Here is a 22,125-nt window from a genome sequence, read left to right on the forward strand (position 1 = left end):
GCACTGCTATAATTTTTGAAATCAATGAATTATTCCTAATTTTATGTCACTGAGAATATACAAAACAAAACCTTAGAATTTTATCTTAGTCATGTTTATGTTTTATTTTTTATTCAATATGTACAAGTACCCAAATATTGTCTTACCTTTGTTAAAGCAAGTATGGTGCAGATAGATTTAACCTGACGCAAGCAAACCTGAGCTTCTACAGAATACAGCAGTAGTAATACTTTTTCACTACATGTGATGCCTTGAACTGAACCTCCTATTCCAGTATTTGCTATTGGGCTGGTCATACATTTTAAAAATCATCAGCAGAACTGATGCTTCTGCTTTGAGAATTAAGAATCCTTTTTCTCAGAGCTAAGTTCTCATCTACTGTAAATCATTTTGCATAATTATGATTACATTCACTGGTTTCTACTGACTTTCAGGAGGGATTTGGAATAAAACAATATGGTGAGGGAGCAATTTTCTTAAAATTAATTAATTTTAATTAGGTTTGTTTGGGCTTGGTTTTTTCTGCATTTCTTCAATAATGGCAAAGGCTTATGGTTCTGTGAAACTCTTTGTAGAAAATACACCTTTTTCTTAGGATATTTTGAACTGCAAGATGGAAATATATAACATATTACTACCACACTCATCTCAGGTTTCCTTTTCAATAATAATAATAATAACTAAGCATTCAACAGCTCAGTTCTTCAGATCTTTTTTCTAGTGCAGACTGAGTGGAATACATTACTGGTGATGATAAAGCTTAGTGTTTTAAAATTAGTCACTTATTTTTCATTCTCATTACAAAAAAACAGAAATTCCACTTTTCCTGGAAGAAAATACCCAAGAATCATTGTGTGTCTGAATTTGAGGCAATTGCACACACTTTGCAGAAGAGAAACTCTGACATTTGCCTCATCTTTCAGATATAAAAGTAAGCCATTTGCATTTAGTGTTTCAGAGGGAAGTGCTGATTTCCACCTAAGTCATGACATTCCAAAAATGCAAATAATGCACCAAGACACAACCAAAAGTCATGCCTATAAAATGTGAATTAATCATCCCATTGTCTTGAGATATTGTAAAACCCTGGCTAAAATCCTGAGTCAAGAGACAAACTAGATGGAAACAAGATGGAAAACAAGAACTATATGAAAAGATTGAAGGAACAGTGCTCATGGCCTGAAGAAGAAAGAGAGCAACAATCAGTTTGCAAATAAATAAAAGGTGCTGCACAAAGGCTGACTAATAGTCTGTTCTTCAGATATGTATTGATTATGACAAGTGACAGTCTTAAATGGCAACAGAAGGATTCTGATATTAGGAAGCAATAAAAGCAAGTGTTGGAATAAATACTTCTTAGGAAGTCGTGAAGCATCCATCATTAGAAATCTTTGAGATTAGGTTAAACATATATTAGGAATTACATAAATAAAACTGCTCCTACCTCTTCTAACCCCCTGCAGTCCAAATATTTCTTAAAGACTTTAAATTCTTAAACTGGAACTTCTACTTATTTCAGATTAATTGTTGATTTATTGATGCTCTAATATTACACTTTGATTTCATCATCATACTGTAAGCTGCCTGGATTTCATATTTTCTTTGTTGACACCAAGATGTGAAATTTGTTGCATACCAGCTGTGCATCTCAGGATAAATGTGCTCTTTATACTATTACGCTGTCTTAAAAGTATAAGGGACCTATTTTCCTGTGAGGAAATAATGCCTTCTAATTTTAAGTTCACTTCAGGATGATGCCAGCTGCTTTGTGTGCTACATTAGTAAAGCCTTTTTGAAACCTCCACTATAAATGAAACCTCAAGATGATGGAGATACACCAATAACCATGGATGAAGAGTGTGCCATTCCCAACTTGTTTCTGCGACTGGTCTCTGTGGCAAGGACTATGAAGAAACTGCTAGTCTGCAGCCTTGTTTAGAAAAAAAATTAATAGGGATTAAATGACAGAGAACTATCTCACTTCTTTGATTTATGCTGGGCACGATTGTATTAAAAGCTGATTGATTTCTACTTGGAGAAGTTGCCTAGTCAAAAGAGAACCGAATGCTGCAACAGAGAAAATCAGTTTTTGTTTTGAAAACTCAGATAAAGCAATGTACACCTCACTGTCAAATATAAAAAAAAATTTGGGGCAGAGGAAATAGCTAGTAAAATTCCCTATGAAGCATATTAAACCTTCAGAGCATATAAGACACATTCCTTTCTTACCAGTCTATATCAGAACATACCTTAGGGATCTAGCCTCTGTAAACAACAGTAGAATTAACTTAAATTGAAAACAGAATTACAAGTTCATGTAAAGTCTTTCAAAGTAAAGAAAAATCAAAATTATTACTGATAGGAAAGTACATTTTCTGATCTTACCTAATTTTTTGTTCACTTTGGTTGCCACCTATCTGGTTGATTTCTGAAGGAGGGACTGCATGTGAGTCTTCATTGGTGGCAACTCAGTTACATTCCTCTGCTGTACATAGAGAGCCTTTGCAGTTGGCATGGTCTGATGAGCACTTTGTTGGCTAAAGTGGTACTGCATTCTATAATTTGGAATAATTAGAAATAAGTTAATTCACTGCTTAAAATGTTCATATGTAGAGAAAATAAGGGGGCCTATAGTGTAGCAAATATGTAGCAGTTAGAGAAATCCAAGGTACGAAATTATCTAGAAATCTGATGTGATGCTTATTATTCCTGGTGCTGTTCTCAGCTGCTACAAATAATTGTATGCATTGTCCTCAAGCTCTGTGCTTAAACAGGTGTGTACTGTTTGCAGGCTACGTTTAAAGGCTGGATGGATATTATGTATGCAGCTATTGATTCAAGAGATGTAAGTATTACAAATGCTTTAAATTACTTTTTCTTCAGGTCTGCCTATCCATGAGTGTGCAACTATATAGCTTCCAAAAGCAATTGATATCTATACAACAGAATATACAAAATTAAATTAACTAGTATGTGTTTCTGCTATAACAGTTTGTGGAAAACTGGATGCAAACTGACAGCTGCTGTCAGTAATAGATGGACAAAATACATTTATATAATTGAAAGGAGTGCTGTCTGAACACAAAATATTAAGGACGTTTTGTCAAAGGTTGCTGCTTGTTCAGTTTAAATTTTCACATGAAATCTTAGAAATGATATTTTCCACTTTTTCCTTAGGTGCTACAGCAGCCCAAGTATGAAGACAACCTTTACATGTATTTGTATTTTGTCATCTTTATAATATTCGGGTCTTTTTTCACCCTGAACCTGTTCATTGGTGTCATTATTGATAACTTCAATCAGCAAAAAAAGAAGATAAGTATTGTTTCATTTCTCTCCTAAATATATTCTAAAGTACTGCATTTTTGCAGGTGGATGACGTACAGAATATATATATATATCCGAGGTCTGTTCAAAACTGAAAAAGCTCAAGTATATTAGGAGATCAAATCTTACCAGGATGTAGTATGCATTAGCATAATAATATTTTATATAGGTCAGACCCTTCCATTTTCAAGTCCAATTTAGTCTTCCTCAAATCATCTTATTTTCCATGCCTAAACCTTATAAAACCTCTGTACGTGAGCAAAGCACTGATTTACACCTCTACATAAAACCACTCAGGATTTCTTGACATTTGCCTTCTTAAACTGTACTGATTCTATCAGCCAAAAAAAACAGCTCCCTGGTAATGAAAAATAAAGCATTATTTCATCACACTATTACAGATTCCGAGTATTCAAGTTCTGTTTTGGGGCACTGAACAATCTCAAATTTTATGGAACAGGGGTGACTTGTTAGAGACTGTTTCTGTTGCTTAGATAATGTCACTGGTATAGATGGTCAGAGTATCATATGCATATCTTTAAAATTACTTTCTGTAGACAGATAAGGTAATAAAGCTCTGTGTGCTAGAAGCCACGAGGTATATGCTTAGGAAGCTTCTCAAGTGTATGGTATGTGCATTCCCACAACTTCAAGCTTCCCAAGCACTCATTCACAAAACAGCTCTCCTATGTGTTTGTAGACAACCCTGGAACTAGATATCTGCAAGTATCTTTTATCCAGGAAAATTTACTTTAAGAGGTATGTGGAGTCCGATGTTGTTTCAAGCTGTCTCTACAAGAAACCTCCTGTGAGCAGTGGGTTTTGGTTAGGTTGCCATGAAAGACAGAATTCTGTCTGTCTTCACTGTCAGACTCCAAAGGCCATTTCTGGCTTTTGCTAATCAGAACTTCACTGAACATGGAATCTAATTAAGATAAAAGACTTAAAGAGAGCATTTTACTGTTAACAGGATCAAAATGCTTCCATCTTCAGCTCAGTTTCTCCAGAGACTGATAATCCCTCTTCTAAAAGGACCTTGAATTTTCTAGTGTTGTGATTGCTAAGCTAGAGATAATTAAAAAACTAACACATTCGTGTACTGAAGACCTGATTTTGTCTGCCCCCTTTGTTACACTAAGACTGAAGTTCAGAAGTGACTGCACCAAGCAGCCCAGAGCATTTGAGAGTATCTCAGATGCTGTTTACTGGATCTCTTCCTAAAAAAAAGAAAAGAGGTAATCAAAAGGATTTCTTGGATTTCAAGGAAAATACCTATAGAAAAATGCTGCATTATTTATTTTGGGGTTTTTTTTTTTGTCAAATGCATTATTGGATGTCCAGACAACTTCTGGACCAAATGCTTAGACTGCAAACATTTGAAAGCAAAGAGATTTTTCACAATTCAGTCTTCTTCAGTTTTATGAAATAAATAAATGTCACATTGCTCTTTAAGAGTTTGTTCAACACTGCATATAAATATGATTATAACCAGTTTTGATTTCATGTTTTTACTTTGGAGGTCAAGACATATTTATGACAGAAGAGCAGAAGAAATACTACAATGCAATGAAAAAGCTGGGATCCAAAAAACCACAAAAACCTATACCAAGACCAGGGGTAAAATTATTTATATACATCAGACCACCAGCTAATTATGAACAGCTCAGGTTTTATTGATAGATAGAGAGCAGAAATATTCCCATCTGAAAATTACCATTAACTAATGTATCAGTCAGCAAAAATTGAAAATGCAAAAAACACAGTAAAAAAAAATAAAATTCCCTTGCAACCGTTTTATGTGTGAATATACAGACAAAGGAGACTGAACTAAGCTGTTGTACTCACTTTATTTTAACTCCTCTGCTTAAAATCACTAGTTACATTATAACTGAAGTCTCATAGGCCTTGATGCATGGGTTTCTCTATTTTCTTCTAACAGGTAAAGAAAAACAATTACAGTTTGTACTGGATGTTTCTTTTTTTCTTTTCTCCTCAGAACAAATTCCAAGGCATGGTCTTTGATTTTGTGACACAACAAGTATTTGACATCAGCATCATGATTCTTATTTGTCTTAACATGGTTACAATGATGGTAGAAACTGATGATCAGAGTAAAGAAATGGAGAATATTTTATACTGGATAAACCTGGTGTTCATTGTCCTTTTCACTGGAGAATGTGTCCTGAAACTAATTTCACTTCGCCATTACTATTTCACTATAGGCTGGAACATTTTTGATTTTGTAGTTGTCATTCTCTCAATAGTAGGTAAGTCTTTTTTATTAAAATAGTAAGAGGGTAAAATGAATGTAAAGTGAACTTTTACTCAAATTGAGCTATATAGTTGGCTTTTGCCATTGCAGTGTTTACAACTAAGTCATGACACTTTTTGTTTTATCTAATAATTTACCTAGTCCAACCATCAAAATTGTTACCCAATATATATTGTACCTGAAAATACTAAGGATAACTGGTATAACAATAAATTATGCTTGTGGAACCTACAGAATACCTTTAATTGCTATGTAGAACCACTGCTTTTAAATCAATTTTTCTAAATTTCTACTATGATGTGGATATTAAGCGGTAATATATCTTGGTTTTATTTTTTCTGTTTTAGGTATGTTTTTAGCCGAGATGATTGAGAAGTATTTTGTATCCCCCACACTATTCAGAGTCATCCGACTTGCCAGAATCGGCCGAATCCTGCGTCTCATTAAAGGCGCTAAGGGAATCCGCACTCTGCTTTTTGCTTTGATGATGTCTCTTCCTGCTTTGTTCAACATTGGTCTCCTGCTCTTCCTGGTCATGTTTATTTATGCAATATTTGGCATGTCCAACTTTGCCTATGTTAAGAGGGAAGCTGGCATAGATGACATGTTCAACTTTGAAACGTTTGGCAACAGCATGATCTGTCTGTTCCAAATTACCACATCTGCTGGCTGGGATGGTTTGCTTGCCCCAATTCTTAACAGTGGGGAGCCAGACTGTGACCCTAACAAAGCTCATCCAGGTAGCTCTGTGAAAGGCGACTGTGGGAACCCTTCTGTTGGGATTTTCTTTTTTGTCAGCTACATCATCATCTCATTTCTGGTAGTGGTGAACATGTACATTGCTGTGATTTTGGAGAATTTTGGTGTCGCTACTGAAGAAAGCGCCGAGCCCTTGAGCGAGGATGACTTTGAGATGTTCTATGAAGTCTGGGAGAAGTTTGATCCTGATGCAACACAATTCATGGAATTTGAGAAATTGTCTGATTTTGCAGCAGCACTTGAGCCTCCTCTTCATCTACCCAAGCCAAACAAAGTCCAGCTTATTGCAATGGATCTGCCCATGGTAAGCGGGGACAGAATTCACTGCCTTGACATTTTGTTTGCTTTCACAAAACGCGTTTTGGGGGAAAGTGGGGAGATGGACGCCCTCAGAATACAGATGGAAGATCGCTTTATGGCATCCAATCCTTCAAAAGCTTCCTATGAACCGATTACAACCACGTTGAAAAGGAAACAGGAGGAGGTATCTGCTGTCATCATTCAGCGTGCTTATAGACGTCACCTTTTAAAACGAACCGTAAAACAAGCTTCCTTTATGTATAACAAAAACAAAACCGAAGGAGGGGCTGGTCATGGTATGAAAGATGAAATCCTTATTGACAAGTTAAATGAAAACTCATTTACAGAGAAAACTGATATAACTGCATCAACAGCAGTCTGTCCACCTTCTTATGACCGTGTAACAAGGGCAGTTAGAGAAAAGCATGAAAAAGAAGACAAAGATGTTCAGAAATGAGAGCATATAGCAAGTAAAATCATCCACGTGCAAAATAGTTCACAGCCTGTGAGGATCGTGTGTTTGTGTCAATAGGACTCCCGCTGGAGGTCTATGCCAAACTGACAATTTTTACAAATATACTGTACATTAAAGGTCAGTGCCTATTAAAAGACGGTGACCCCTCGTCAGTGACTGTGACTGTGACATGGGGAAACAACCATGACAGGAGGTTACTGTTCTCACTACCAGCTGACACTGCTGAGGAGGAGAGAAAAAATGGCTACTCAGACTGTAGGGACCAGTTAAAGGGGTGCAAATCAAGTATTTGTGTGGTTAGCATAAAAAAACACGGTAACTGTATCCACTGTTTGCATTTCAACTGCCACATGTCATATTTTTACAAAATCTGTGTTGGTGGATTCATCTTATTTTTATCCATATGTTGTTTATTATATGTGTCTATTTTTGTAATTGGGCTTCTCTTGGGGAAGGGGATTAAGTACACCTTTACAGGTACAAGGGCCAGGCATTCTATTATATGACTAATATACACACAGAAATGATTTGCATGAAGGCATGCTGCACTAATAGATCATGCATGAAAATAACATTAAGTCATGAAGAGCAACAGATTTTTTTAGAGCAGTGTTTCTGGGAAGGAATAACAGATTTTCAGGTGCTTATTTAATGTATTCATGTTGTACCATGTCCAAACAAGTATTGGTATGCCTGTAAAGGCCCCTATAACTCCCAAGAACAGTGGAGATGTTTTTTGCACACAGGATTAAGTTTCAGGAAGTGCAAACTCCTTTCTAGGTTTGGAGTTACAGATTTTGTCTTTGTCCGATGTCTTTCTGGATACAAATACTAAGTGAATCTGCCTCAGCCCTCCAAATTGATCAAAACGAGTCCTTTATAAAGTTGTTCTGCTTTATCCTGCAGTATTGTTTAGCCATCTTCAGCTCTCAGTAAGGTTGATGTTGTTGTACATGTTAATGAAAAGCCCTCTGCTATGTAAATAGTAATTTTTAACCTGTGGTGCATGTTTGAGCAAACAGATAATGACCTAAGCACATTTATTGCATCAAATATGTACCACTATAAGTGTAGTGTGCAAGCATTCAACAGGTAAAATTATGTATTATCTACCATTATAGATAGTTTGGATGCTGTCAGTGCATGTTTATATTGCCAATGCTGCTGTTCCTTTGACTGTTCAGGATTCTTAAATATGGGAAGCCATACGTCGGAGATAAATGAAATAAACTACTCAACAAGACCTCATTCCTCCATACCATTAAGCAATATTTTGCAGCTATTTAGGAGCTTATTTGTTTTACATTTTTTAATTTTCAGTGAGAAGCATATAGTGTATATCCAAACTGTACAGACATGTTGAAAACTAATAAACCTGTTGAAAATAATGTTAGAATTTTATAAGCAAATATAAATACTGTAAAAATCATTTTGTTTCATTTTTCAGCATTATGTACATAAAACAAGAACTGAATTTTATCTTCAGGTTGATGTCACACCATTTTTGTTACTTTCTGTCCATAGCACTTTTTCACAGAAGAACTCCAGAGATAAAGATATAACTAACAGAATGGGTAGCTCTAGGTTTACTTTTTACAGCATTTGCAAACACGTCAATACTTTCTGTGAAATAAGGTCATAATTTGCTTTTTGAAATCTAAGGGTGTTTTTGCAGTTCGGAAAGGGTGTAAAGTTCAAACTGAATGTCTAAGCAGTGCCTGCATCATAAGTTTTCATACCTTTCTTTCACAGAATCCTTAATCTTTTCTCATACTTATTCACAGATTACTTTTTTTATTATTTGTGCTGCACTAGAACAGTTCTAAATGTTATATTTGGTCCACAATATTTTTTCACTAAGAGAAAGTAGCAAAATTGTATAATCCAACACATCAGGACATTTTATGTTTGTTACACAGGCAAATTAAATATAGATTACTTTTATTAAAATTATTGACTAATACTGTATTAGTGAACTGCATGCAGGAAAATGCTACTATTACCCTAACTGATGCTAAACAACATTACTAATGCGCCATAATAATAAAGATTACATTTTTTATTGTATTTTCCTTTTGTCTTTATTATCTGACATCAATATAAAAAAGGTGTGCTTCTAAAAGCACAGCACCTTTACAGCCAGCTATATTGTTCTTCTACATAAGCAGATCCTTGGGACTACCTTGTTGTCATCAACTAGCAATGCCTAATTCAATGCATGCTGGACACTGAGGATGATGATGATTCTGTGTGTATCAATAGTCCTGCCCCAAGTAACTTCATGAGCTCATGCTGCAGCTCCACTAATTCCAGAGCTCTCCTGAGTGTCCTAGGAGCCTCAGGGCATTTACAGGAATGTGAACTCATAACTGGTAAGTTTACGATGAGAAAGGGAAAACTGAAAATTTGACGAGGTACATGACATTCTTCAACTTGGATTATGAGAACTATTCTTGCTAATTAGTATTCACAAATAGACTACAGAACATCTTGTATTCAAGTGCATTTCTGCAAAAAGGTAAGTCAGTGTTGGAGTAAATAACCATTGGTTTTTTCCTCAGGAATTTAAGGATCTCTCTGGAAGTATCATCTTCCTAGAAGTTATTTGTGGATACCCATATGGAAATACAGCTGGAACTCAGGCCTGTTGGTTAGTCCTTACCAATTGGTTCAGGGAATTCCTAAAAATGTCCATTTTATAGGCCTACATAGTTTTATACTGCATTCCTCTAAAACTTACTTCAATGAACTTAGTATAAAACTTTGTTATGATCATCAATATTCCATATGGCCTTCTCAGTTGCTAATGCAGAAATAAAATTTCATATGATCTCCCCTGAAATTCATCACAAATCTTTCAGGAGAGGAAAATATATCTCCTTCAAATAGTTCTGAAATGCATTATGAAAAAACAAGTCTAAAAATTCTGTAGAAAAGTGTAGGTATAAAAATGAAAAGATAAGTATTTTCAAATTAGCAAGTAGGGGAAATGTATCTTAAAAGGTTACCTTAAAAAGCATGTAGGTTATCCATGAACTGAAAGGAAAAACAGACAACTTCAAAATAAGGTAACACCTTGAATATTATTTTTTATACTCTATATGGAGCATTTTAAACTCCCTTTTTGCAAGGAATTACTTGAGAACTATGGCACCGCCACTTCAGATCGCAGCTCACGGCTGTGCTAAATGCTTGTTTCTCATACCTATTTTAGGTTTTCAGTGTTACAGAAACTGAAATGCTACTTCAGAACAAGTAGAACATCACCTAAACATAACAGAAAATTTTGAGGATCATCTTGGCCAAACAGGGAAACCAATTGTGCTTACACATCACTTCTTTGTCACCTTCCTGACACTGGGGATGCAAAGTGTGTAATGGAGTTGTGCCGTGAGTGACGGGTCTGCCAGAAAAGCTTACTGTGAGCACCCTCTGCTTCAAGAATCAGCCTCTCCTGCCAATTCAGTGCAGCATGGGTTTGCCTCCCTGTAGGAAGGGACATTATTTATTGAGGGTTTTCCCTTTGGAGGGACAATAGAACAGTTCTCAAGGAATGCAACTTAGCAACGGTCGTTCTGGTGTCTAGAAATGATGACTGAGGGTTCTTTCACCTTGAATTTTATTAGTATTTGCAACTCCTTAATTCCCTTGGAGGAAAGAAAGATGAGGGCAGAAAGGACAGAACTTTCTGTATTGGATTTTACCTCACTGCTATTTCATTTCTACAGAAAAGCTTCATGAAACTTCAAGGGCTCGGTATTGAGCTATATGATGAAACGCATGGAGTGTGGGCCTCTTAATCTTATATCGAGCAAAAAAAAACCAAACCAAACCAAGAAAATAAAGAAATTCTGGAAGCTTTCCACCCGGATGGGCAGTGACCGCGCAGCGGTCTCCAGAACTCCTGAGGGAGCTCCCGCGGCACCACCCAGCCCCGCCGGCAGGGGGCGCGGCAGCCAGCACCGGTCACCGGCCTGTGCTCAAGCCCCGCCCCCTCCGCTTCCCACCCAATAGCAAGGGATCTCCCTCCCGCCTGGTCCCGCCCCCACCTCCCCGGAGCCCAATAGGCCGCCGGGTACCTCTCGGCGTTTTCCACAGGTTTTTCTTCCCGGGTCTCTCCCGCCCCTTTCCCTCCAAGCCAATGGGCGGTGGGCGCTCGGGCTCTCCAGCCAATGGCAGCGTGCTGCCCGGCTCTGCCTCGCCCTTCCGGACCGCCCCGTCGGCGCTGGGTAGCAACGATGGACGCTGAGGTGCAACTGGTGAGTGCTGCCGCCGGGTCCCGCTCCGCCACCGCCTCTCCGCGGGCGTGGGGGCTGCGCGGGGGCTGGCGCCGGCGGAGCGGGGAGGGTCCCGAGCCGTGAGAGGGGAGACCGGGCAGGGCCCGGCCCGGTCCGGTCCGGTCCCGTCCCGTCGTGAACCGTTTGCCCGACTGATGGAGGGCGGCTCTCCCGTAGGCCCTGATCAGTTACTACTGCCAAGAAGGACACTTCCAACATGTCCGGACTGCGGCGGAGGAGGCGCTGGGGCGGCTGGGCAATGACCCGGTGTTCCTTTTCTACCGGGCCTACGGCGCTCTGAGGACAGGTGACGGGAGCTGGGGGGCTGGGAGGGTGGGGAGCTGGGGGGCTGGAGGACTGGGGGGCTGGGGAGCTGGGCGCGGTGTCCTGTCCCCCCGCTCCCCTCCCACCAGCCTGCGCTGCTTTGGGTGACGAAGTGCAGTCGGTGCTGTGCAGAAATAAAGCTGCGTTAGGCAGTCTGGATGTCTGGGTTTTTGGTTTTTTGTTGTTTGGTTTGGTTTGGTTTGGTTTGGTTTGGTTTTTTTTCTGAGGGAATTTTAATCCCGCCCAAACGCCCATTGCATTGTATCAGAAAGAGAAATTTACTTGTTCCTCATCCCTTCAGTGTAACTTTGTAACATTCCTTTCAGTGCAACTTATGTAACCTTGTTGTGTCAATCCACTTTAGAGGAGCTGAACAATAATACCTATTGGGAAGATCTTTGTGTACATTAAATAGTTTTTAGAAGTCTGTTTAAGCTAAATTCCTTTTCCAAGAATGTTACAGAATAGTAACAAAAAGGGGAGGGCTGTAGGTGGGGTCTAAGAAGCATTCAAAATATTTTGATGTGGTGGATCTGTTCTCAAACTCTGACTTGGTTTTACAGTTATATACAGGTTCCTGTTTTTCAAAATATTATCTCTTCTGTTGATGTTCAAAAGATTTACACAAACAAGGCAAAGAACCTGGCTATATAAAGAAACAGGAGCAAAAGAAGTGCTGCGCAGTGCTGTGTACAAAACATAATGAAGATTATTTTAGTCTTTATGGCAGTTGGCAGAACTAGCACATAAATGTTTTGAAGTTATCAGCATTGAGATGCTTTTTTCTTTTTGTGTCTCTTGGAAAGATTTGCACAAAGAAATGAATAACGAAGTGTGAATAACAAAGTTATGAAGCGAGTGCTGTCAAAAACACAGAAGAAAAAATAGGTGGAAAATTTTAAGTCGGATTGAGGTTTGATACTGATATTCTCTGTTGGAAAATGCTACAGCCTGTTCTGTGCTTGTTTTCCCTAGGTGACATCCAAGAGGGTATTCGACAACTGGAGTCTATTAGAAACAAACAGGAGGTGTCACTTTGTACAATGGTGGCTCTGATTTTTGCCCATAAAAAGAGCCCTAATCCAGGTATGCTCATTGAAACAACTCTGCTTTGTGTTTTAAACCACTGTGTGTGAGCCAAGAGCTGTAGACGTAATTCTAGTTCAACCCCCCTGCAGTAAGCAGGGACACCCTCAGCCAGATCAGAATGCTCAGAGCCTTGTCAGTCCTCACCTCGAATGTCTCCAGGGATGAGGCCTCAACTGCCTCCCTGGGCAACCTGTTCCATTTTTTCACTATCCTCATGGTAAGGAATTTTTTCCTCATATCCAATCTAAATCTGCTTTTCTCTAATTTAAAATGATTGCTCCAAGTCCTATCACTACAAGCCCTTACAAACAGTCCCTCTGCAGCCTTCCTGTAGGCCCACTTCAGATACTGGAAGGTTGCCATTAGGTCCCCCCAGAGCCTTCTTTTCTCCAGGCTGAACAACCCCAGCTCCTGCATCTTCTCTTCATATGAAGATGTTCCATCCCACTGATCATTTTTGTCCTCTGGACCTACTTCATCAGATCCATGTCTTTGCTGTGTTGAGGGCTCCAGAGCTGGATGCAGTACTCCAGGTGAGGTCTTACCAGAGCAGAGCTAAGTGGCAGAATCACCTCTCTCCACCTGCTGGCCGTGCTGCTTTTGCTGCAGCCAGGATGCGATTGGCCTTCTGGGCTGCAAGTGCACACTGTTGGCTCCTGTCCAGCTTTTTGTCCACCAGAACCCCCAAGTCCTTTTCTGCAGGGCTGCTTTCTAAAACCTTTCTAAAATCCCCATGCCTGTACTGATAATGTGGTTCTGACCCAGGTGCAGGACCCTGTACTTGGTCTTAGGAACCTCACGAGGTTCACCTGGGTCCACCTCTCCAGTTTGTCCAGGTCCTTCTGGGTGAATGAAGGAACTGGACACAGTGTGTAGTACTGGATTGAATTACATTTATCAGGTTTGTAAACACAAATACCAAAACACAAAACAGGGAAAAGTCTGAATGTAAAAATAAAGCACTAAAATAATATTTTAATAATCTGACTAATCTACTGTGATGAAAAATCTCTTATGGAAAACAAAACAAATTGAATCAAACTTCTTGTGATTGTTTCTTGCTCTAGTCTGCTACTGGTACTGCTGAGCAGAACTGCAATTTAAGAAATTAAATCCATGCCATTTCTATCTGTCAAGTTACCCTGACCTTGGAAATGGAGAAAAGAATTTTGTGAATGTTGATATTCCTTTCTCCAATATAAAATCTGGGGTTATTTTGTTAAAAATTATATTATCAAAGCCACAGTTGGCTTATCAGATGAACTGTGAATTGTCATTAAACTATTGCTGTGGTATCTATGACCATGCAGTTTTATAGCTGTTTCTGCATATATAGCCATATTTCTATAGCAATTCTGTTAAATGGTATGGTGTGAAACAGCTCTTACTAATGACATGAGTCTTATTTGAGTCCCTGAGGACTGATACTGTAGGACAGTGAAATTAAGCGTTTCAAGAGTCTCTTGAGAAAGTCATGGCAGTAAGAGTCAAACGTTTTATTTTAATGGCTCCTAAAAAAAGACAAGAAATTTATGTAGCTAAAAGAAAATATTTGACAGTAAGTCCCACACACCAAATGATATGTCTGTGGGGATTAAGCTGATAAGAGCAACTGACAATAACAATGAAAATATAAGAAAATGAGGTTTAGTGTTAAGAAACACATCGGATATTTTCCAGGGAATCTGGAGCTAAATCACCTATTGTTCAGCATTTTAGGTCTGCTTGACTATTAACTGTTTACTTATTTGTCAGACACTGATGTAAATGGGAACCTTATTGTCCAGTTTCTGTTTATCTTGGAAAAGTCTCAGCTACAAATCTCAGGTTTAACAAATAGCAGAAGTCTTGCACAAATGACCACGTTGGTGGGAATGCTCTTCTGTCTTTTTTGTCTTTTGTACCTGATTAACATTTTTCTCTGGGAGCGAATGCCTGTGTGTTTATCAATATATATAATACAGAAAATCATGTTTGCCTTGGAACCTTTGGCTTGTGTGCTGCTTTTTTGTAGTATTTTGTGATACTATCAATGAAAGCTTTGAACAAAACCTTTTCAGACCGAGATGCTATTCAAGAATTGGATACAAAAATTAAGGAGCAACGTAAAACAGCAGGACAGCAGGCTCTCTACCTTGCTGGCTTATTTTTCTGGCATCTTGGTCGTGAAGACAAAGCCCGTGAATATGTTGATAGGATGATCAAAGTTTCTGGTGGTGGTAAAGAGGTAACTTTTTTTCTTATGTAAATAGTCATAGAATCGTGTATGCTATGAAGCTAGATTTATTGCATCAATGTTTTTGGGAGGTTTTCTTAGCTATTTTATGTTTTTCTTTATGTCATAAATTAACTTGACAGGGCTGAGTAGAATTCCAATAGTGAAGATTTTTTTTTTTTTTTGCCTGCTTAGTATTAATTTCCACTTAGCAAATGAGAGATCTGCATTTACCATTGGCAGTAGTGTGCAGTTAAGCTACTTGATACTGAGCATCATAATCCCTTGCAAAAAACTAAACGTGATAGTTTCACTAGAGGGAGACATCTGTTTTGAGTGTGAAGACTCAAAAATACCCAGAGGGTCGGGGATTTTAATTTTCAGCAGTTGTTAAAGGCAAAATTTGCATAGGGTTTTACTGAATGTAATTTATTTTAAATTCTCTGTAAGTGTTGTATGTAGTGATGTCTTCTGCATATATATATACAGACATCAATGTTCACTAGAATCTTTAAAGAGCTTTGTGGCAACTTACTGTGTTTGTGTTTCTTTTAAAGGAGATACCGCCTTGAATTCAAGGAGAGAAAAACCTTTTTTTTTTTTTTTCCTAGTCAAACATCCTCAAGGCAGAGCTGTTGTATAATTGTTCTCTTATGACAGCAGTATTAAACACAAATGATTTTTCTGAGTTGTTCCTCTGTGTAGTTCAGTACTTAGTGTACTCAGTACTTAGAGTCTGCAGTTCTGTGTTTTATATGATGTTATGTGAGTTAGAAATCTGCAACCATTCAAAAAATTAATTCTGAAATTACATTATAAATTTAAAGGCTTACCTTTTGAACTGTCACAGTTAATTAAAATCAGTAGTTAGTTTTAATTACTGGCTAATTTTTACTGAAGAAGAACTAAAAAGCATTACTAAGTTAATTTCTAAAAAGAAAATTTTTGGTTTTGAAATGTTTTTCTGTTCTTTTTTTTTAAGATACTATTTGGGAATGTTACTTAGCATAGTTATTTAAATATGATATATGATTGTTGTTCAAATAGTTGATTTTTTTTTTTTTTTTTTTTAATTTCACTTATGCCTATTCCTTTTCCTAATTTGACAGGAAAATGTCATGTGTACTTCAGACTTTCTGGGAGGTAGTTAAGCATGCTTAAATTTGACAAGATATGGTTTGCTTAGTATACACAGTTTGTGTTGATAAGATGATTTATGTACTCCTTATATAGAAGTAAAATACCTCCCATTTTTAAAAAATGCTTGAGTGTGTGAGTTTCAGATAGTTTCTGTTGCATAATCATGACCCTAATTGTTACCAATTAAAAAATACAGCCCTTCTACTAACCTTTGAGTTTTAAATATGTTTTTCCCTTCTTTAATTGTATATTACAGAAGAGGTAGTGGATCTCTATAGTCTAAATTTTTGCTGTGATGTCAATTATGGTTTGGTTAAATAATCCAGCACTTAAAAAAAAGGCTTGACTTGTTTAAGCTATCATTAAGTGTCTGGAACACAAAAGAGAAATAAAATTCATTAGGTACAAATAATAATTTCTTCAATGAAAAGACACATTTAGGTTCTTAAAAATTTTATTTACTATTTTTTTATAATGCTGTTGGGAACTTGGGAAGTGTCAGATCTTTGCTCTTTGTACAAAGGATTTTCTTTTTAAACAGACAGCAGAAAACAAGTTTCTCCCCTTGATCAGCACCACATACCTTTCTCAGTGTCTAATATAAACCAAATCTTAAAATATTCTGCAGAGATGTTTGTAGAAAATATTCTTACTCTCTTATGTGATCACTTGTGGGAGTTTTCGTCTACCTGCTGAGCATGTTAGACACGTTAAGTGCCATTGCTGTTTGCTTTAATTAATCCTGTAATTGTATATGCAATTTGATTGATGTTGGAATGAATTACTAATATTTTAGGTTATGCTATAGACTGGTTAAAATTTAAAATATATGTTTAAAGTAGTTTAAAATAGGTACTTTGTCCTACTTAATTTTTTGTGTTATTTCTACTTATCAGTGTATCTATTACAGATTTTTTACTAGGTATTTAGTGAAGAATTTCAATTTTTATTTTGTTTACAGGGGTTGATTTTGAAAGCATGGCTTGATGTCACCTGTGGGAAAGAAACTCACATTAAAAAAGCTGTGAAATACTTTGATGAAGCACTGCAGGAAGGCAATGATGTTTTTGCTCTGCTTGGTAAAGTAAGCCTACCTCATGATTTTAACCCTTCCTAAATATGTGGAGTGATTAGAGAGATGCTGAGAAGGTCTGTAAGTTAGCTTGTCCAAGGAGTAGAAATATAAGTTAGTCATACTCTTTTTTTTCTAGACTAGATTTTAGAAGAAATGAAGTTTCAATTGATTTATGAAATTGTTTAAGGAATATAGAGCAGTTAACACACAAATTGATTACTAGCACAATAAAAATACACTGACAGTTGTGTTTCCTCTGGTAGACAGCCCATTTAAAAGTTTGTAGTGAATTTTGATGAGTAGCTGAGGTTTTTAATACATTTTTTTTTTTATACATTCTGTGTATATTGACAAAGGGGCATGCCTGGGTTGCAGTAATGATAAAATGGTTTGGGTTGAAAGGAAACTTTGAAGGTCGTCTAGTCCAACCCCCCTGCACTGAGCAGGAACAGCTTCAGACAGATGGCTGCTCAGACCCCATCCAATCTTACCTCCAATTTTTCCAGGGATGGGGCTTCTGCTTCCTCTATGGTCAGCCTGTTCCAATGAGTGTTCCACTAACTGTGTCTGTTACCATATATATAATCAAGAATTTCTGAGGTGTTTCTGTTGTATTGTTACTTTTCTGTAGTATAAAACATTGCTGCATTGGTATATCCCTTCACTAAATACAGTTTTCCTCTTTTTTTTCTTTATGAATCGGAGCTGATAACTATTTCTTTCTGCATGTATGTGTTTCTTTTAGTTAATGTAAAAACTACCCGCTTGTCATTTTTTTTTCTTGAAATAAAATTAACAACCAGATGATATTTCAGGGTCCATTAGACACCAATGTAAAAAAGAAAGGCGTTGGTCAAGTACAGTAAGTCTTAAGTGTACCTTGAAGTTCTGATTTTACTATGTGCACAATAAAACCTTATTATTAAATGATTTTAAGTGTGACAAACAAGGTTTCCAATCACCTGCAAATGTAACAGTATGTGTGTTCTTTTCCTTTTTTCACAGGACACCTGTCCATATCACAGAATTTGCTGTGGGCCACAGCAAAATAACAGTAGTTAAATACTATAGTTTGATCATATATATATATTGTTAAAACTTTTCTTTAATTGTCATTAGTCCATTTCAAGTGTTTGATTATCTTTCATTAAGGGAGTGACATTAATTGTTTTATTTACACATTTTTCTGTTTCAGCACACACTGGTTGTTCATATCACATTGTTACTTATTAATGTAATATTTATTTAATATTCTAAAGCTAAATGCAGAAAAATGTTCAATGAAAATAATAAGACAAAAGTTTGGGTGTGAGCAAAATGGTATTTGAACCAAATTTGAGTTCAGTTACCTATATATATCAAATTTAGTCACTGCAATTAGATTTTAGACAACTCAGCTGTCTCACTATGGCTTGAGAAATTCAGTCTCAGAAATTACTGTTTGCACTGTTTATTTTGCAAAAATCTGAAATGAAATAGCCTGCACACAATCACCTAGAATATGGAAGTGCATTTTAAGCATAAAAGTAAAACTATGGATTTAAGCCCTAACTTGATTTCTACTTGGATTAATTTATAACTGTGATACTTGATACCTAGGAAATGTTTTTATATATGGAGTACCCTATAGAATGCTTGGTAATTGAAAATCATTAATTCGTGAAAAATTGGCAGTGACAGAGTGTGGGTTTTTACGTGGTACATACCTCAGGGCTTGAAAAATGTTTAGTCTATGGGTTGTATTCAATATCTTAAAAATGTGAGATTCTTTATACAAATCATTTGAAACCTAGTAAGACAGTTTTATTCTATGGCTACATCTGTCTTTTTCTTCCTGGTAGCTGACTAGTAACTTGTAAATGCTGTTATTACATTTGTTATAGAGTACTCGCCAGGCTTCACACATCATCTTCTGCTATTTCATTGTTGCAGTATCCCTGGCTGTGGATGATGCTGAAGAAAACAATGACTGAAGGATTTTTCACTGGCTTTTTTTCTTGGTTTCTATATGAAAGAACTTGTGAGTCTTCTCATCTGTACGAGTGTACAGCCTTTTGATGTGACTTCTTTTCCTTCCATAGGCACAGTATTTTGAAGTCCGACAGAATTTCTCAGGAGCTCTGGAAACTGTGAACCAGATGATTGCAAATTTTCCAAACTTCATTCCTGCTTTCATAAAGAAAATGAAGCTACAACTAGCATTGCAGGACTGGGAGCAGGCTGTTGAAACAGCACATAGGTTGAGTATGAAGTACACACCACTAATTGTGTTCTTGCCATGGTTACACTGTGGGAAAACTTTGAAACAAAAGTAGATATGTTTCCATTCATTTTTACTGAATTTGAATAAGTTACATCATTGATTTCTTTTTTTTTTTTTTAAACTAAACTGAATTTTTATTATAACCCAGCTATGCAACATCAATATGTTAATCCATTTTGAATGAAAGAGGAACTTTTTTGAGATAGGCATAAAGTAACAAAGCTGTGCTTTCAATTGAGAGCTATGACTTAAACAACTGTGCTCTGAAAGTTATTTTATTCCCTTTTTAGGTTAGAACAGATGATTGAGCAAAGGTTTTGTTTTGGATCTTTACATTCACCTTTTGTTTGGCTTTAGACTATTGCAGAAAGATGCCCTTAATTTGGAGGCTATAAGAATGGAGGCTCTGCATTATCTGTGCAGAGAAGGAAATATATCTCAGGTAAGTCTTTATTGGTAGACTCTTGGGCATGATGCATCCTCCGTAAGGACTAGATGCCATGTGCACTGTCTTCTTTATGTCTTCTCCTCATATACTTTTGTCACGTGCTACACAACTTAATCTGCAGGAAGAAATAGTTTCTCCAATTCTCATTCAAATGTCTGCTCTAGCTTATTGTTGGGGTGTGTTATGGATGGCTTCCTTCCAGAGAAGAGGAATCATATTAAACAGAAATCTTCTCTGGACAGCTTATTGAATCAAAGCAATCTTTTATTGTTTAAAAGTTCCTTTGATAAAATCTTATATTATTGCAAGCCTTCCAATAATTTCAAGTATTTTAATTGAAATAAGGGAAGTAATGAGGTTCCATAGTGATAAATTTTTGGAAGGGCATCATAGTTATTTAACAACAGTCTGCAATGTTAGATTGTGTACCCTGTGCTTTGCTCATCCTTTTTGACAATTATGGAGGCTTTTATTAACTCTAGGAATTCTCTTTAATTTCTACTCCAAAGATTCTTCTCTGCACAGCAATGTATGCATGTGTTTTCTATGTGTGGTGCTTGTACTGTTTTTAGCAAGTTTCAAGATGCATTATCTAAATTGTCCTGAAAAATCATTAAATGTTTTAAAATATCTTTTTTTTTGTTTTGTTTTGTTTTGTTTTGCAAAACTGCTGATGTAATTTAAGTGGAGATTTTGCAAAAAAAGTGAATAGCTTTCACTGTTTTTTTTTTTTTCCCCGGTTTATAGAGGAAAAGAAATTTTAGGTTGTTTTACACATTTTTATTTATTGCCAAGACCTGTTTAATCATAAGTGTAGTTATTATAAAATTTCATTCTTTCTTAAGAAAAATCATGGAGAGATTGATTAAGAAAAAATATGGAGAAACTGAAAAAAATTACTGACTCCAATTCAGTAAAGCAGTCCAGGAATGAAAGTGGCTGGACATGGTAAAATGTAAACAAAAGATTCTGGAGTAAAATGTCTAAGACCCATGTCTAGGAAAATAGTTTTAGAAACACTGAGACATTTAAACATGATTGAGATGTCTGCATCTAAAACCATATTTAAAACAACCTTGTACCTTTTTATTGTAACCCCAGAAGCATCTGAAGTACTTTTGTGTGTTTTGAGAAACAGTGATATTAAAGGTCTGAGAGCCTGGAAGTGCTTTTGTTTTGGTCACATCCCTCTGTATCACACTGAAGCTCACTGATGCTGTTCCTCAGACTGTCTTGATTTATGGGACTTTTCTGTCATACCAGATTTGGCTGAAGTCTTTAATTATTTTTTTTAGAGCATATATATGGGACACATAGTCTAATTTATTGTCAATTTACTATTCCAAAGTCTTTTTCTGGGAGTACCAAAATAATTCTAACACCTAGCAATGAAAACTTACAAATTAAAATTTCAAGATACTATTGCATTGTAAAATGTGTGATGAATTTTTAGTGAAAACCATTCAATTGTCCTAATGAGTTCATTCTGTTACTTATTATGTTACTTCTTTCTCTTCAAGGCTTCAGCAAGACTGGGAGACCTAATTAAAGCACTGCACAAGTTAGAACCACGTAATTCACAGCTCTTCTATAAAATGGCTTTAGCTTTCAGTAGAACAGTGAGTGTGCTTTTTTCCTTAATCAACATACAACTACTTATGTATCCTGTGGTTTTGTGGTGGTGTTGGTTTTAATTTTCTGGTAGGCAGATGTTAGATGTCTACTAGAACGCAGATTTCAGACAACTGAAGTAGATTTCCTTGAGTAGCCTTTGGTAGCTACCCTTTTAAAGTTTTATATTAAATACGAATTACAATACTTTAACCCTTTCCTTCCAAAAATGTTCTTACTGCTTGCTTTTAAAAGGAAAAGATGTTTCCAATGAGAATATTCAAGTGTCCACCAACCGTGTTCTAAATATAGGAAAGTGACAAGGTTAATCACAGGTTTGAAATTGGAAGTTTCTTTGGTCTTTATGGAACTATTTTAAGGAAACATTCAAAGCAACGATAAATTACTCCTTATTGTATGGTAACATATATATATATATATTTGTATGCAACACACTTTACTGTTACAATTTTTATAGAATTACTACAGATTATACTAGTTTCACATGAGATATTGTTGTTTCACCTGCTCCAACAACATTCAGTGTGTT

General features: G+C 36.6%; 2 protein-coding genes across 8 annotated transcripts in view; both read left to right on the forward strand.

Annotated features, from left to right (window-relative positions):
* LOC139797725 (sodium channel protein type 1 subunit alpha) overlaps window positions 1-9,200 on the forward strand; it is an 87,580-nt gene extending 78,380 nt beyond the window's left edge. For all 5 annotated transcript variants that reach the window (XM_071747464.1, XM_071747461.1, XM_071747463.1 and 2 more), the window contains 5 exons: window positions 2,792-2,845; window positions 3,178-3,315; window positions 4,840-4,944; window positions 5,324-5,594; window positions 5,947-9,200. In XM_071747464.1, the coding sequence (XP_071603565.1) occupies window positions 2,792-2,845; window positions 3,178-3,315; window positions 4,840-4,944; window positions 5,324-5,594; window positions 5,947-7,115 (1,737 nt within the window). In that variant the 3' untranslated portion in view covers window positions 7,116-9,200. The remainder of the gene's footprint in view (window positions 1-2,791; window positions 2,846-3,177; window positions 3,316-4,839; window positions 4,945-5,323; window positions 5,595-5,946) is intronic.
* A 2,008-nt stretch (window positions 9,201-11,208) lies between these two features.
* The window catches only part of TTC21B (tetratricopeptide repeat domain 21B), a 38,019-nt gene continuing 27,102 nt past the window's right edge, over window positions 11,209-22,125 (forward strand). The window contains exons 1-8 of one of the 3 annotated variants that reach the window (XM_071747468.1): window positions 11,209-11,392; window positions 11,588-11,717; window positions 12,710-12,820; window positions 14,884-15,050; window positions 17,140-17,262; window positions 19,335-19,492; window positions 19,874-19,958; window positions 21,485-21,583. In XM_071747468.1, the coding sequence (XP_071603569.1) occupies window positions 11,306-11,392; window positions 11,588-11,717; window positions 12,710-12,820; window positions 14,884-15,050; window positions 17,140-17,262; window positions 19,335-19,492; window positions 19,874-19,958; window positions 21,485-21,583 (960 nt within the window). In that variant the 5' untranslated portion in view covers window positions 11,209-11,305. Of the gene's footprint in view, window positions 11,393-11,587; window positions 11,718-12,709; window positions 12,821-14,883; window positions 15,051-16,136; window positions 16,182-17,139; window positions 17,263-19,334; window positions 19,493-19,873; window positions 19,959-21,484; window positions 21,584-22,125 lie in introns of those variants that run through there. The other 2 variants (XM_071747466.1, XM_071747467.1) reach the window with 2 other exon arrangements.

Source organism: Heliangelus exortis, chromosome 6, assembly GCF_036169615.1.
Source record: "Heliangelus exortis chromosome 6, bHelExo1.hap1, whole genome shotgun sequence".
NCBI lineage: Eukaryota > Metazoa > Chordata > Aves > Apodiformes > Trochilidae > Heliangelus > Heliangelus exortis.